Source organism: Tamandua tetradactyla, chromosome 15 (assembly GCF_023851605.1).
Source record: "Tamandua tetradactyla isolate mTamTet1 chromosome 15, mTamTet1.pri, whole genome shotgun sequence".
In the NCBI taxonomy this organism is placed as follows: domain Eukaryota; kingdom Metazoa; phylum Chordata; class Mammalia; order Pilosa; family Myrmecophagidae; genus Tamandua; species Tamandua tetradactyla.
The window spans coordinates 26632170-26647533 of record NC_135341.1 but is presented as its reverse complement, the minus strand read 5'-3'; the positions used below and the strand labels follow the sequence as shown (position 1 = coordinate 26647533).

Below are 15364 nucleotides of genomic sequence, written 5' to 3'. Positions count from 1 at the left end.
TCACACTTCATTTGGTGTCGATTGAGAAGATTGCTCTGGCAGCTGGTGGTAGAAGGATGAATGGGGTGGAAATGAAAGGGGACCAAGAAGAACTGAGTACCTGGATCCATTGTGGTGGCCGAGGGAATAGCGGTCTTACTCACACAAGGTCCCACACCTAGTGGGAATTTTTATTCCCACCCAATATTCCTAGTAAATCCGGATCCCAGCTAGCCTTAGGGGTTGGTTGCAAGAGGCTTTCAGAGGTATGACCCCATGGAGCCGTGTCCCCTAACACGTTCTGTGGTGATGACAATGTTCTCTAGCTGTACTGTCTCTGCCACATGTGCCTGTTGAGCACTTGAAAAATGGCACTAGAAATTCAGAGGAACTGCAGTTTTTTATTTTAGTTAATTTTAATTAATTTAAATTTAAAGGGCGGGCCATGGTGGCTCAGCAGGCAGAGGTCTCGCCTGCCATGCTGGAGACCCGGGTTTGATTCCTGGTGCCTGCCCATGCAAAAAAAAAAAAAAAAATTTTAAATAGCCACACGTGACTAGTAACTACCATACTGGACTGCATGGCTTGTCTGGACTTGGGCACGTTGAGTCCAGTGCTGCATCTCTTCACCATTGCACTAACAGGGGTGAGCAAGTGGAAAGAGTGAAAGATGCAACAGAGTCTGGGAGGCTGGCCTGGTGGGGACATTGTTGGAGGTAGTTGATGAGCTGGAAGAAGTGGGAGATGTGTCAGGGGCATTCCTGGGATGTTTTGGTCATGGAATTGGTCAAGTAGGCATTTGGAAATCTAGAAGGAGGTCCTGGCCAGGGATGTTGAATTTTAGTTCCCTGAAGGAGGAAGAGGTGGAGGATGTGAGGATGGAAAGGTCCCCAAGGGAGAGAGTGAGGAGAGCATGGGAATATCCAGGGGAGAGAGTGAAATCATAGTGAGAATATCCCAGGGAGAGAGTGAGCAGAGCATCAGGGCCCCCAGGCTCACAGTTAACAGCTTGCTTCAACAGCAGGACTGCTGGAGGTGCAAAATGCAGAAGCAGATGGGCTCAGCCAGAGTGAGGAGGAGACGTAAAGGCCGGGAGGAGAAGAGGGTTGCACCCTCATGGGCAGTAATCCTGGGGGCAGAACCACATCACTTCCAGCGGTGACTGGGCCAACTTAGCTCTTGCTTGGAAATTTCAGTGTGTTTTTCCTCTGTGATGGAGAAGATATATGTGACAAGGAGTTAGAACTGCCAATTTCTCCAGTTACTCTGTCTCATCAATCCTGGGGTTTCCAGACAAAAGAATCTTTTCTTTGTCTGTGTGACTTTCTCAGCTGTTGATCATTGCAGTGATAGTTCTGAGGAACCAGTTCTGGTTTCAGAAATCAGTGTTGGGTAAATGAGACAGTGTTTGACAGCTGGGATATTGTACTCAGATTTTTAAACATGTAGTGTCTTCCTCATTGAAAGAACTTTCATACTGCAGAATTCAAGAAAAAAAAATATGAGCTGCGCTGGGTAGTTTTAAAAACCCATCAGCAGGAATAAGCCGATTGTTAACCTATAATGTTGTTAGCATGTCACTGTGTCACTAACTCTTAAAGCGCAGAAGATGTAGGTGCATAACTGATGTGCAGAAAATAGATGCCGATGGAAAGTATCAGGGCGAGGCAAAGGGTGGCATGTACTGCACAAACTAGGAAGACCTGCAGAATTGGATTGAAATTCAGTTCAAGCTCCTTAACAGCCAGGTGACCTCGGAGATGATTGTTAGCCTCTTTGAGAAACCTCAGTTTCTTCATCTTTGAAATGGGGGGATGCTCCTTACTCATAATGCTGTAAGGTTGTGTCTGAATCACCTACACAGGGCCTGGCATAGAGTGACTACTTCGTAAATGGATGCTGTCTCTCTTAAGTCTTTGGCTATGGTAATGGTTATGGTTATCATTGTTTGTTCTATAATATTTTTCATTTTGGAGAACCCAGGACTTTAGTTTGCAAGATTCGATGGCATGTGGGTAGATGTCTAGGGAAAGGCATGAGTCTATGAAAATGTAATTACATCTTATATACTATCTTCACTTTATGTCCTGGAGATTATGATGAAACTCAGTAATCCCCAGTTTTCTAAATCAATATGAATGTTAAGAAATAGATGGTGTAAAATCTTATACTCTACTCCTATCCCCACTAACTTGGAGGTGAGCTTTTCCTAATGTGGTGTTTACCTGGATCATTTTCCTGATGCAGTGTTTACCTGGATCTACTCAAGTACTGTTGTGGTTTGTTAAAGCTGCCAGAATGCAGTGTCTCAGAAATACAACAGTTCAAAAGAGAGAATTTATTAAGTTACAAGTTCTCATTTCTAAGGCCATGAAAATGTCCAAACTGAGGCATCCAGAAAAAGATACCTTGACTCAAGGAAGGCTGATGTCTGTCACATGGGAAGGCATCTGGTTGTCTGCTGGTCTTTGTTCCTGGTTCCATTGCTTCCAGCTTCGGATGCCAGTGGTTTCCTCTCTAAGTGTCTTTCAGCCTTCGCTTAGCTCCTCCGGGACACAATTCTGGTTGTGGCTTGCTTAGCATCTCATGGAAAGGCACATGGTGGCCTCTGCTGGGCTCTGCATCTCCTAACATCTGTAACTGCATCTGCATCTAACGTTTCTTCAAAGTGTTTATGCTTTTAAAGGACTCTGGTAATCAAGATCCACTTTGAATGGGTGGGGTCACATCTCCATGGAAGTAATCTAATCAGAAGTTCACACCCACAATTGAATGGGTCATTCTCCATGGAAACAATCTAATCAAAGGTTCCACCCTAAGCAATGGGTCTGGCCCCTAAAATTGGATTAGGAAAGAAAACCTGGCTTTTCTGGGGTACCTCACAGTTTCAAACCAGCACAAGTATTCTCTATCCTATTCTTTGCCTCAGAGCTCACAGATAATGGCCCCTAGTGCTCAACTTGGGTGTTGAAAGGTGCCAGTGAAAACTGGGGCAGATCTAGGAGCTGAGAGCGTGTTGCCGTCCTTGATGTCATAGGGCTGGCTCTCCTTTCGGACATCACCCTGCCTTGCAGTGTGCTGTAGGGCTCTCAAATCACTCTCACCCGGAGGCGCCTTTTTGTACAATAGATAAGTAAAACAAGTGTTTTTATTTGTTTGTTTGTTTTTCCAATTTATTCAGGCAATAAATATTATCAAGCCCCAAATATTTGCCTGGAACTGTTTAAGTTCTAGGAAAACATAATGGAACAAGATATTTTGGGGGGCAAGCCAGAGCCTCCCCTTTAACTGTTGGGCATAATTTCAGAAATGATTTTAGTCACCAGAGTAGGAAAGGACAGAAGAGATCATTTGGTTGAATAGTTCTCATTTAGTAGATGAGGAAACCAAGGTTTTGCAGCAAGCGCGTGGAAGAGCCAGAAGGGCGAGAGCCAGCTGGAACCCCCAGCGCAGCCCCCGGCACGTATGCCATGCTAGCATGCCCCCAGTGGCAGCCGTTCACGGACCACCAGCGCAGTTTTCACTAGATCGATGTATCTTTACGTTTGCCTACTTAACATGTTTCTTTTAATTTACTACCATAAATTGAAAGTATCCATAAGAATAAACACAGAGATAAAATGTTATTGCATAGCGAGGTATTACCGCCTGCAGAAGGCAGCGAGCTGTTTCACTGAGTTTCTTTGACCTAAGCAAGACTGAAAAACAGCTGAAAAGGGAATATGCTTCTCAGTATGTATGTTTGTGCTATCTAATGCTTTGTACTTCTGAAGCTTTATTTAGTCTTCTTGTATTCCCTAAAGTCATCCTATAAACCATCAGTTGTTTTATAAACTATCCCAAGGGACCTGACCTTGGGAAATGCCATAGCATTCCTTAGTTGATTTTTAGTCACTGGTGGCTCCTGGCTTACAAGGCTTCAGATTTTCTGTCTCCAGCTTCCCCCTCGAGTACTAGAATATTCTATAAATAAACACTAGTGCAAAGGAAACCTGGTGCAAGTCCTTTGTAAAATGAAGGATGTTGCAGACATAGGAATAATTGTCTACTCTTTGTGTAGAAAACTCAGAAAGCAGTGCGTTTTCTCCAACCAAGACCTGGTTTTATTTGACCTTGTCAGGAGAATTGTGCAGGATTCCAAACTTTGCTAAATTGACCATGCCTGACGAAAGCTCTTTATTGAAGGCTTTATTCTATAGTTAAATAGAAAATGGGGCCAGATGAAATCTTCCTCCAAAACTGACTGTGACATCCATGGCAGATATCAAGGAAACAGTGTGGTTTCTTTTTGACAATCGTGTAGTCAAAATCATTCAGTTCAAGGCCACCATCTCCATCATCAGAGACTATGATATATAAAGCCTCGGGCAGGAAATGTGCTAATTCCTATTCTAGAGGAACATAATGTAATTAAGTTCCTGCAGCTCAGCAATTCATGGTGGCCCTCTGAAGTTTTTAAGGTGTGTATGGAAAAGTCCTCTGAAGCTGACAGTTCCCATCTTTATCAGGTCTTTTGTGATCTACGATATACAAACAGATTTGTACCAATTCCCTTTACTTCATGATTAGTTTGTCTACTGTCTGCCCCTTGATGGTGAGGCTTTTTAGCAGCACAAACTGTACCCAGCATTGAATAGGTGACTCCAACAGAAAGTTTTATAATTACTGAAGGAAAATATCAGCTCTTCTGCAGCCTCACTGGCAGTGGTTGACCCTAAAACATTCTTTTTCTATGTGAGTATCCCATTATTGCAGCACCATTTGTTGAATTTTTTTTTCTGTTTGTTTGCTTCTTTTTTTTGTTTTTGTTTTTTGTTTTGAGAAGTACATGGGCTAGGAATCAAACCCAGGTCTTCCTTATGGCAGGTGAGAAATCTACCACTGAACTACCCTTGCACCCCCTAACTTTGCTTTTCATTAATTCATTTGTACCTCATCTGTATCCTGTGTAGAAAGAACTTAGGTTATTGTTCTCACCCTCAAAGAGATTTTGTTCTAGAAGAAGAAACAGGCCAATGACTTAAGTATGCTGTAAAGTACTTACAGTGATTGGGAACCCGAAAGGGCAGTTGAGTCAGAAAGAAAGACCACATTTATGTCCCTGGGAAGGCAGCAGCTTCCATTACTACAGACTAAGGACTGAACCCAATACAGTGTGCATGTAGCTGAAAAGAACCAACTTACCCACCTCTACTCCCCCTCTAGACTGTAAGGGCTTCTGTGGCCAAAGCTCTTGCAAGAGAGAAAACATCTAAATGGAGCTGTCACAGCTTCATTGGAGATGATGAGTATGGCTTCTTCGCCACAGAGGTTACAAAGATTGAGAAAAGGCAATTTGAAAAAGAAAAAAATAGACAAAGCAGAACTTAGGGAAAGGGCAGTGGATCTGAGTCTGAAACCTGTTTTGTAGTCATGACTCTACCCACTAGGGCGACCTTGTGCAAGTTACTTAAACTCTTTGAGCATGAGTTTCCTTAGCCTGTAAACAGAGGATAAAATACCCACCTTGTCTATTTGACAGGGTTGATGTGCCATATACCAGGTGTTGGCGAATTATGGCCTGTGGGCCAAATTTGACCTACATCCTGTTTTGGTAAATAAGATTCTATAGGAATGCAGTCATACCCATTCACTATGGCTGCTTTTTTGCTACAACAGCCAGTTCAGTAGTTGCAACAGAAACCCTATAGCTGCAGAGTCTAGGATATTTATTAACTGGCCTTTCATAGAACAGATTTGCTAGCCCTTGTCTCTATGGTTGTGAGGTCATGCTGTGCCCTCATGAATTCATTATAAAATGTAAATTTTTATCATTGACAGAGACATACAGGCGAGCTCTCCCTATTTTCATGGGAAATACAGAAAGTGATTTGCTAGATGTTAATGCTCTTTCTAGAAGCCTCTTTTTCATGTTTAGTGACACTGCACACTTCCCCACATGGGCAGGTGGGATTCAAGGCACAGGGCCATGTCTGGCTTACAAGAGTTGTTTCCTGTATTCAGGAGAAAATGATGTGATTTGAAACATTTTCGATCCATGCTGGAATGAACCACCTTGTAGGGTCTTGAGAAGGAACTGGTTGGGGGCTGGCTTCTGGCCTGACTGAATTTCTAGCTGGGATTTCTAGAGTGCCGGCTCCTTGCCAGGCCCTATCAGGGTACCAGAGACCTGACCCTAACTCAGTGGGGCTCACGTTGTAGCCTTCAGATGTGCCTGTTGAGTTGTCAAGAAGACACCAAAAACTACACCTGAACACTGTACTTTTTTTTTGTTTGTTCCCATTCCCTAATGTTTTACTGCACCTTATTTATTTTGAATAGACTATGCATGTATATGATGCCTGTTTCAAAAGATTTAAAAGAGTGTCCAGTGGAAAATAAAACTCCCTTCTATCTCTGATTTCCCAGCTCTCTAGTTTCCCAGCTTGGGTGCAACCATTTGGTGGCAGTTTCTAGTGTATACTTCCAGTGGTATTCTCTCCATGTACAGACATTCTGGTGTGTGTACATGCTCTGCTCATTTATCTGTTTCTTGGACATCCTTTGTCCTCCCCAGCTTTTAATTTTTTTAAATTGCAAACCTATAGAAAAGTGGAAAGAATAATACACTGAACATCCATTTACCCTTTGCCTGGATTCACTGGTGGTTAACATTTCACTGTATTTGCTTTATTTCTTTCTCCGTTGCCCCTGCTTCCAACATACTCACACACTCACTGTATTTGCTTTATTTCTTTCTCCGTTGCCCCTGCTTCCAACATACTCACACACGTGCACACATTATTTTCTCTCTCCTGAACCTTTTAAAACTGAGTAGCAGATATCATTGTATTTCACTCTTTAATACTTCAGAAGGCATCTCCTAAGAACAGGAACATTCTCCAACTTAAGTGCAATTTCATCATTGCCCTCAAGATGTAGCACTGATTTAATAATATTACCTAATATCAAGTCTTCTCAGATTTCCGCAATTGTCCCAACAACGTACTTTACAGCTTTTTTTAATCCAGGACCCACACAAGGATCCCTTATTACATTTAGTTGTCGTGCCTGTTTAGTTTTTAAGCACTTGCTTGCTTTTGTTTTCCTCTTTATCTTTGCCGCCATTCTGGGTCCTGCACTTTTCTTTCCCCGTTTGCTTCTTCCCCCTTGCTCTGGAGATGGAGTCTCAATCCACTGCTCCCTTTGGCCCCTGCAGGTGTCAGCCAGCCTTAAACGGCGGGATGGATCTTGATGTGGTCAACATGTTCGTGATTGCGGGTGGGACCCTGGCCATCCCAATCCTGGCATTTGTAGCCTCCTTCCTCCTGTGGCCTTCGGCGCTGATAAAAATCTACTATTGGTAAGTTCATTCATTTTATATTTGAAGTAGCACAGTACTGTCGGCTTCCCTGCTTGTCTTTGTTCTTTTTGATCGATGTTTTATCGTGAAACATTTCGAACGTACGGCGAAGTGGAAAGTCGCTTATCTTTTTTGCAATTTCGGAAGCGTTCTCGAAGCCTCAACAGTTGCTTCCCACCAGGTTGCTGATAGTTTCTTTGCCACCTACACTCCTAAGTCACTGATTCTGTCTTTAAGCAGGAGTTATGTGTGTTTATCAACCCCTTTGATATTTTATTGGTCGTTGGATAACTTTATGGAGTAATTGACGCTAAAAAAGGAATTAGAAGCCAGACCCATTGACAGAACAGCGTTTTTTAGGTTTGTTATAAAAGTGAAAATGTGACTTGAAACATTTTTGATCCATGCTAGGATGAAATTTAATAAAGTGAAAGAAAAAATAAGTCTCCAAAATTTCTTTCATTCTTGTACCACCTTCATGGTTTTTTCTCCATCTATATACCCAGTTAAATGTAAACTTTTACTTTCTTCTATATTTTCTTTAGAGTGACTTGCTTTTTTAACCTTAAGTCAGTGTTTTTAAAGAAAGTTTTAGATTTCTATCTTAAATGGAAAACTTGCCATACTTGTCCAAAATAATAAATTAATATTAAAAATAAGGCACAGGGACATTAAATGATGTTATTAAATTCTAACCTGGATACTGTTGCCTACCAGTCTCCATTCTCTTTGTTAAAAACTATAAGATAGGCACCAAAACTTAGCAGCCCCCATTGGAACCTTCTCCTTGATGTAATCAGGTTAGAATTTCTAAAGAGTCACTTTCTCATGATTTGGTCCTGCGGCTTCTCATGCCACACACATTAACAAATAAAATCATCTCTCATGCCCCCACGGAATGCTTCCCAGGGTGTAGAGAGCAGGTTCCCCTGTGCCAGGCGTAGCTCCCTGAGATGTAGAATGCTGAGATTTTAACTGGGACTTCAGGACCTTAGAACTAAGTCCTGTGCACGGAGAGAAAAGCCAGGGACTCCTGTGCCCTTTATCTGCCCTCCTTTCTGGCTCCCTTTTGTTTCACTAGAGTGTGGAATTTTCCGCCTGCCAGCCAAGCTGTGATCCTTGAAAGGAAGCTAATTGAATGGAAGGGAGCTTTTCATCTTTCTCCCTCTGGGTGGTGACCCCTGAAGAGGGTCACCCGGGACCCACCTCTGCACTGACAAACCTGAGACTCACCCTCCCCTGGCCCTTGCAGCTTTGGCGGCAGCGGCTCTGTGCTTTGGGACCAAGGCACCTGTGTGGCCCTGACATGGAGAGGCCTGGCTCTGTACCCCCCGTGGCTCTGCAGAGGCACTGTGGATCTCTACACACAAACAACAGTTTTATTAAATCAAATTGAAGCCCAGAAGGCAGTTCACTGCTGTGGCCTGTAACCATGGCTATGGCCGCCTCCAGAGGCGTGATTATATAAAGGCTAATTCCAACCTCCACGTGGGGAAAGCACCCCCAGTGCTGCCTGGCTCTCCACCTCCCAATGCCTTGGGCTTTTGAGAAGAAGATTTTCAGAGTGAGAGTGCCAAAATAATTTTTATATTTGATTTTTAGACAGAAGAATAAGTTTATAGCAAATGATCCACTTTTTATAAAAATTCAGTTAGGGGTGCACGGGTAGTTCAGTGGTAGAAGTCTCACCTGCCGTGTGGGAGATCCGGTGCGATACCTGGCCCATGCATTTACCAAACAAACAAACAGACATGCAAACAAACAAACAAAAAACCAAATGAGCAAAAAAAAATTCAGCAAATGGTGCTGCAATAAGGGGATACTCACATGGAAAAATAATAAAATAATGAAATGTGACCCCCGTCATACAGCATACAAAAAACAAGTGTTAAAAGTCACATAACTTGAAAAAAACAGACAAACAAAAATAAAGAAAAAAGTCACGTAACATAGAAGTCACCATTTTAAAATGAACAATTCTGTGGTTTTAGTACATTCATGATGTTGTGTAACCATAGCTACTGTCTAATACCAGAACATTTCTATCTCCCCAAGAGGAAACCATATTTGTTGGCAACCCCACCCTCCCTCAACCCCCAACCCTGGGCAACTACTAGTGTTCGTTATGGCTGTCTGGATTTGCCTATCGTGAATATTTCATATAAATAGAATACTACAATTTGTGGTCTTGTGTGTCTGGCTTCTCTTGCTCAGTATGATGTTTTTAAGGTTCTTCCATGTTGTAGCACACATCAGTATTTCATTCCTTTATTTTTATTAGGATAACATATATATATATATATATATATATATATAAACCATAAAATTTGCCATTTTAACCATGTATAATTATACAATTCAGTGGTATTAATTACATTCACAATATTGTGCTGCTATCACCACCATCCATTATCAGAACTTTTCCTTTCCCCCAAATAGAAACTTTGTACCCATTAAGCAATAACTTCCCATCCCCCACCCCCTCCCTTTTGGCTCTGGTAACCTTGAATCTACTTTCTGTCTCTATGAATTTGCTTATTCTAGATCTTTTATATAAATGGAATCATGCAACATGCACTTTTGTGTCTGGCTTCTTCCACTTAGCACGATGTCTTCATCATCCCTGTTGTAGCATGGATCAGAACGTTCTTTTCTATGGCTGATAATATTCACCCGTGTGCAAATACCACATTTTGTTTATACAGCCTCCTGACAGTGGACACTTGGGTTGTCCCCACTTTTTGGCAATTGTGAATAATGCTGCACAGTGAATGAGTCACTTTTACTAATAAATAACACCACCAAAACTATAGCGACCCCACAGCCTTGCAACTTTATTGATTAGTAATACAGATGCCTGTGAGCTTAAAGCCTGCCCACGCCTGTCACCCAGCTCGGAGCTGCAGCTGAAGGGCAAACACAATACTCTTTGTTTTGTGAATTCAAGCACACAGGCCAAGAAGAAACCTAGCTAATTTAGAAGGATGAAAATCCTGGAAAATCTTTCGGATCATGCCCGGAGTCATTGTGACGTGAGAGATCATGACTGTAGCAAGTGAACCCATGATGCCATTGCAGAGAACTGTAGGAAATCCTGAGACTCTTCCCCTGTCCTGCCTCCAACCTGTACAGCTTATTTCTTCCAAATCGCCTCATGCAATTGACATTTACACAGCGGTTGTTATAGATTGAGCAGCTTTTCCATGAGTCATTTATGTCTCTTAAGAAACCATCAGCCACAGCGTCTCCAAGGGCCTTCATTTGCTCAGCTGTCCATTTTTACCAGCCACGGCCACCCTGTAGAATTGGGAGGGTCAGATTAATTTTTGAGATTGCTACATGAACAAGAACAGCAAACGGTAGAGGGAGCAGCACACCCCAAATCCTGCCCCCTCACCCTGCCCTATAATATGGCCATACTTAGGATGGGGTGAAAACGTCACATCATGTGCTCTCCTCAACTTCCCGCTGGGATCTTCTCAGCTCCTCACAGAGCAGGGAATAGGTGTCCCCTTTAGGCCACAGCCGGTCTTCAGAGCAGCTCTCTCTTGGGACCAAGTGTCCCTGGAGCGAGGCCAGCCAGTTTCCACAGCAACGTGGATGAATGCTGCTCTTGCAGGCGGTGCCAGAGCCTTTGTAGCAAGTCAGAACAGAGAGTCACAAGCGGGTGCTGTGGCCACAGAGGATGACATCAGGGACAGCGCTGATTTCTCTTGGGTCATGGAAATATCAAGACTTCACAGACGCATAAGACTGACTTTCTAAGGTTTTTCTTTGTCCAAAAAAATCCAGATAAGAAGTCATAAATATAAGATGGAAAAATGGACTGAAAAGGAAGAAATAAAACTGAAAATGTTTGCAGATGACATGATTGGGTACATAGAAAGCCAGATAGAAAATAGACACTGTTAAAATTAATAATTGAATTTGGCAGGGTTGCCAAATATAAGATCAACAAGCAAAAATCAGCTGCATTTCTATAGACAAATAAATAAAAATGAAAAATTTCCAACAATACCATTTTTACAGTAGCATCAACGAATAAAATACCTAAAATAAATCTAAAGAACAATGTGGACTACCTCTACACGGAAAATTGTAAAGTATTTATGAGAGAAATGTTGAAGTCCTAAATAAATGGATGGACGTGCTATACTCGTGGGTTGGAAGACTTACTGTCACAGAGATGTTAGTTCTCCACAGCGATCTGTAGAGTCATATGTACACCTGATTCAAACCCCAGCGCATTTTTAGATGGATTTAATATAACCGATTCTTAAATTTATAAGGAAAAGCAGAAAACCAATTAACAAAGGCAGTATTGAAGGAGAACAGAGCTAGTGTTTACACTACCAGCTATCGAGACTAATTATAAAGCTTCAGTAAATTCAGATGGTGTGAAATTGGCACAAAGTATTGGAAAAATACATAGTCCGGCATGGAAGAACCTTGAAAACCTTACCCTGAGTGAAAAAAAGCCAGCACAAAAGGCCTCTGATTGTATGATTCCATTTATGTGAAATACTCAGAATAGGCAAATCCATAGAGACTGAAAGTGGATTAGTGGTTGCCAGAGGCAGGGGGAGGAGGGAGTGGGGTTTGAACACAACTGGGTTTAGGTTTCTTTTAGAGCTGATGCAAATGTTCCAGAATTAGATAGCAGTGATGGTTGCATAGCTTTGTGGATATACAAAAACCACCAAATTGTACCTTTTAAAAGGGTGAATTTTATGATATATGAATTATTTCTCAATTTAAAAATAAGTGAAAGTATTGTTTCCTCAGAAAGGACTGTTAACCAGAGGCCGGGACTCAGGAAGCCTTCTCAAAAAGGAACTCCAGGGCTCCTTTTGTGGGCTTCTCTATTTAGGTCAGTAGAGCCTTTGATGACTTTTATCACTGAAACAAGAGGAATTTGGCTTTTTTACTGAAATTGTTTAGCTGTAAATGATCTTACTCTGGAGACATTCGTTCATCACAACTTAACTCTTCTCTTTGTTTCGTAAGCGTCCAGCTATTTTCTTATCTCTGCCTTTGTGATGTTATGAATTAGAGGTAACCCATTCTCTGTTATCCTTAAACCAGAGAAGTTTCTTTTTATACCTGGGACCTTGGTCTTTCACAAGGTTTGAGCTGGCCTGGGAAGCTTAAAGAGACTTCTTCCCATACCTGAAACTGTTGAACTGTATTCTAGTAGCCTTGATTCTTGAAGATGATTGTATAACTATTTAGTTTTTACAGTGTGCCCGTGTGATTGTGAAAACCTTGTGGGCTGATGCTACCTTTATCCAGGGTATGGACAGATGAGTTAAAAAAAAATGAGGATAAAAAATAAATAAATAATAGAGGGGGGATGAGTGGCAAAAGCAAAATTGGGTAGATTACAATACCAGTGGTCAGTGAGAGGGATGGGTAAGGGGTATGGGCTATATGGGTTTTTCTTTTTTCTTTTTATTTAGTCCTCTGGAGTGATGATGCTCTAAAAATGATCATGGTGATGAATACACAACTATGTGATGATATCATGAGTCATTGATTGTAGACTTTGGATGGACTGTATGTATATGAAGACATCTCAATTGAAAAAAAATAGAAAGAAAGAAATCCCTACCCCTTGTGTTACTAACTGTAATAGATTCATGGGTCAACTTGGCCAGGTAATGGTGCCCAGTTGTTTGGCCAAGCAAACACTGGTCTAATTGTTACTGTGAGGAAATTTCATTGACTTAAATCATCAGTAATTTGATTGCATCTACAGTTAACTGAGGAGATTGCCTTCAGCAGTGAAAGACGTTTCATCCAGCCAGTTGATGGCTTTAAAATCATCCAGCCAGTTGATGGCTTTAAAAAAGAGAAGTGATGATTTCAGCAGTCAGAAGAGAGAATTTTCATCTACTTCAGCTAGCCAGCTTCTCCTGGGGAATTCATTGAAAACCTTCATTGGAGTTCCCAGCTTGGAGCCTGTCCTACAGAATTTGGACTCATGTATCCCCACAGTTGCATGAGACAATTTTATAAAATTGTATAATATTAAAAAAAAAAAAAGCATTCCATGGCCAATAGTTAACAGTAAGATATATCATCAGTACCACAGCACTAGCAGGAGCAACTAATTGGGGGGGAAGGACAAGTGATAAGGGGTCGCTTTGATTTGATATTTGGTGACTCTGTGTTTGTTAGTCCTTTGTTGCTATGGACCAATGAAAATTGTCTAAATTGAGAGTGCTGCTGATCATAGGACCAAGTGAGGACACTGTAAGACATGGTTTATTTATTTTGGACATTATGTATGTTGCCCAATAGATGGAGGGAGCCAAAAGGTACAATAACTGAGAAGCAGAATGGCAAACTGTGATACATTTATATGATGGACTCTAAGTCTGGCTACAAAAAGGAATGACGTCAAGAGGCACGCAATGAACTGAATAAACCCCGGGACCAATATGTTGTGCAAAATAAGCCAGAGACAAAAGAACAAATATGTTAAGGCCTCTTACAGAAAATATTTGTGCCTTAGTAGCAGCCACTTTAGTCTGAAGTTGTAAATGTATTTCTAGATTTTGAGACACTGGTCTATATGTGTATCAGCTGGTATTTCCCTGGAACTTTGAGTAACTCTGTGACAGATAAAACCTAGAAATGGAGTGCTGCAGCCCTGAAGGTTAGAATATCTTTAGTAACAGTTAAAGTAACCGAAAACGAGATAAAAATGAAGCCAGTCTGGCTGGGACTAAGGTAAATCAGAATATAGATAGAAGATGATAGTGTTTGTACTCTAGACCTTCACCTACTATATGAGACAAAAGGCAGAGAGGTTTATTATGTCTCAGACCTGAATTTTCTATAACACACAATCTAAATCAACCTGTCTGGAGAGATCATTTAAACAACCCAAACTGCTGGGGTCTAGAACAGACAACAAGGCATTGTAATTCTGTGTAGCTTAATGCAATGCCATCTCAGACTATGGTGGGATGATAATTAAAAAGTTTTGGTAGAGTTCCTTGAGGGTCGGAAGGAGGAGAAAAATATGGAACTATTATGCTTTCCCATCTGGGAACCCCTGGTAATCTCTTAACCATTAGAGACTCCCAAGAAAATAGGCCAAACCCTTGATTTTAAGGCTTGCCCTTATGGAACTCATTTCTGTAGTGGAGAAGCTAAGACTACCTATAATGAGGCCTAAAAATTGCTTCCAGGAACCTCTTTTGTTGCTTAGATGAGGCCTCTCTTTCTCTAAGCCCAACGCTACAAGGAAAATCATTACTCTCCCCTTACATCGGACATGTTATTCAGGGGTGAAATTCTCCCTGACAACATGGGACATGACTCCCAGGGATGAGCCTAGCCCTGGCACTGTGAAATAGACAATGTCTTTCTGACCAAAAATGGGGAAAGAAGTGTAATAAAATAAGGCATCAGTGGCTAAGGGAGATCAAATAGAGGCTATTCTAGAGGCTACTCTTATGCAAGCTTCAATAAGATAGTGCTGATTGCCATGGTTTGCCAAACCCCAACCAACATCAGTCCTGTTAACTCTTACGAAAATCTAGGGCTCAAACTGAGACTATAAAAGTTTCATGCACTAAGTTTGTTTTCATGGAACCTGTAATTTCCAAAGGGTTCCTAGGTCAGGTAAATCCTGAAACCCAGAGGAACTTTCCAGAAACCTACAACCTGCAGATAAGTCCTAAAACCTAGAGGGCCCAGCCTTTCCAGAACATCAGATAGTTCCATCTCCCTACCCCATATTAGTGACAGACCCTTCCAATATGAAAACGTTAGAATGGCCATAGCCCAAACACCCCTAAAGAGAGGGATGAAAAATCAAAGGTGATGGTGGAGTTACACAGTGAAGATAGGATTTAACAAATGAATATGAATGCTGAATCATTAAATTGATATCTCTTTTAGTCTCCACTGTTTTAGAGCAGCTAGACGTAAAAACCTAAAACTGTGGAATTGTAACCCTGTCAAACTCTGAAATATGTTCTACAACTAATTGTGGTGCTGTGCTTTGAAGTGTATTGCTTTTTTGTTGTT

General features: G+C 41.5%; 1 protein-coding gene across 2 annotated transcripts in view; it reads left to right on the top strand.

The window, feature by feature from the left end:
* Positions 1-15364, top strand: part of ABHD6 (abhydrolase domain containing 6, acylglycerol lipase) — a 46601-nt gene that overhangs the window by 11993 nt on the left and 19244 nt on the right. For both annotated transcript variants that reach the window (XM_077128871.1, XM_077128872.1), the window contains one exon: positions 7178-7321. In XM_077128871.1, coding sequence (XP_076984986.1) covers positions 7203-7321 — 119 coding nt within the window. In that variant the 5' untranslated portion in view covers positions 7178-7202. The remainder of the gene's footprint in view (positions 1-7177; positions 7322-15364) is intronic.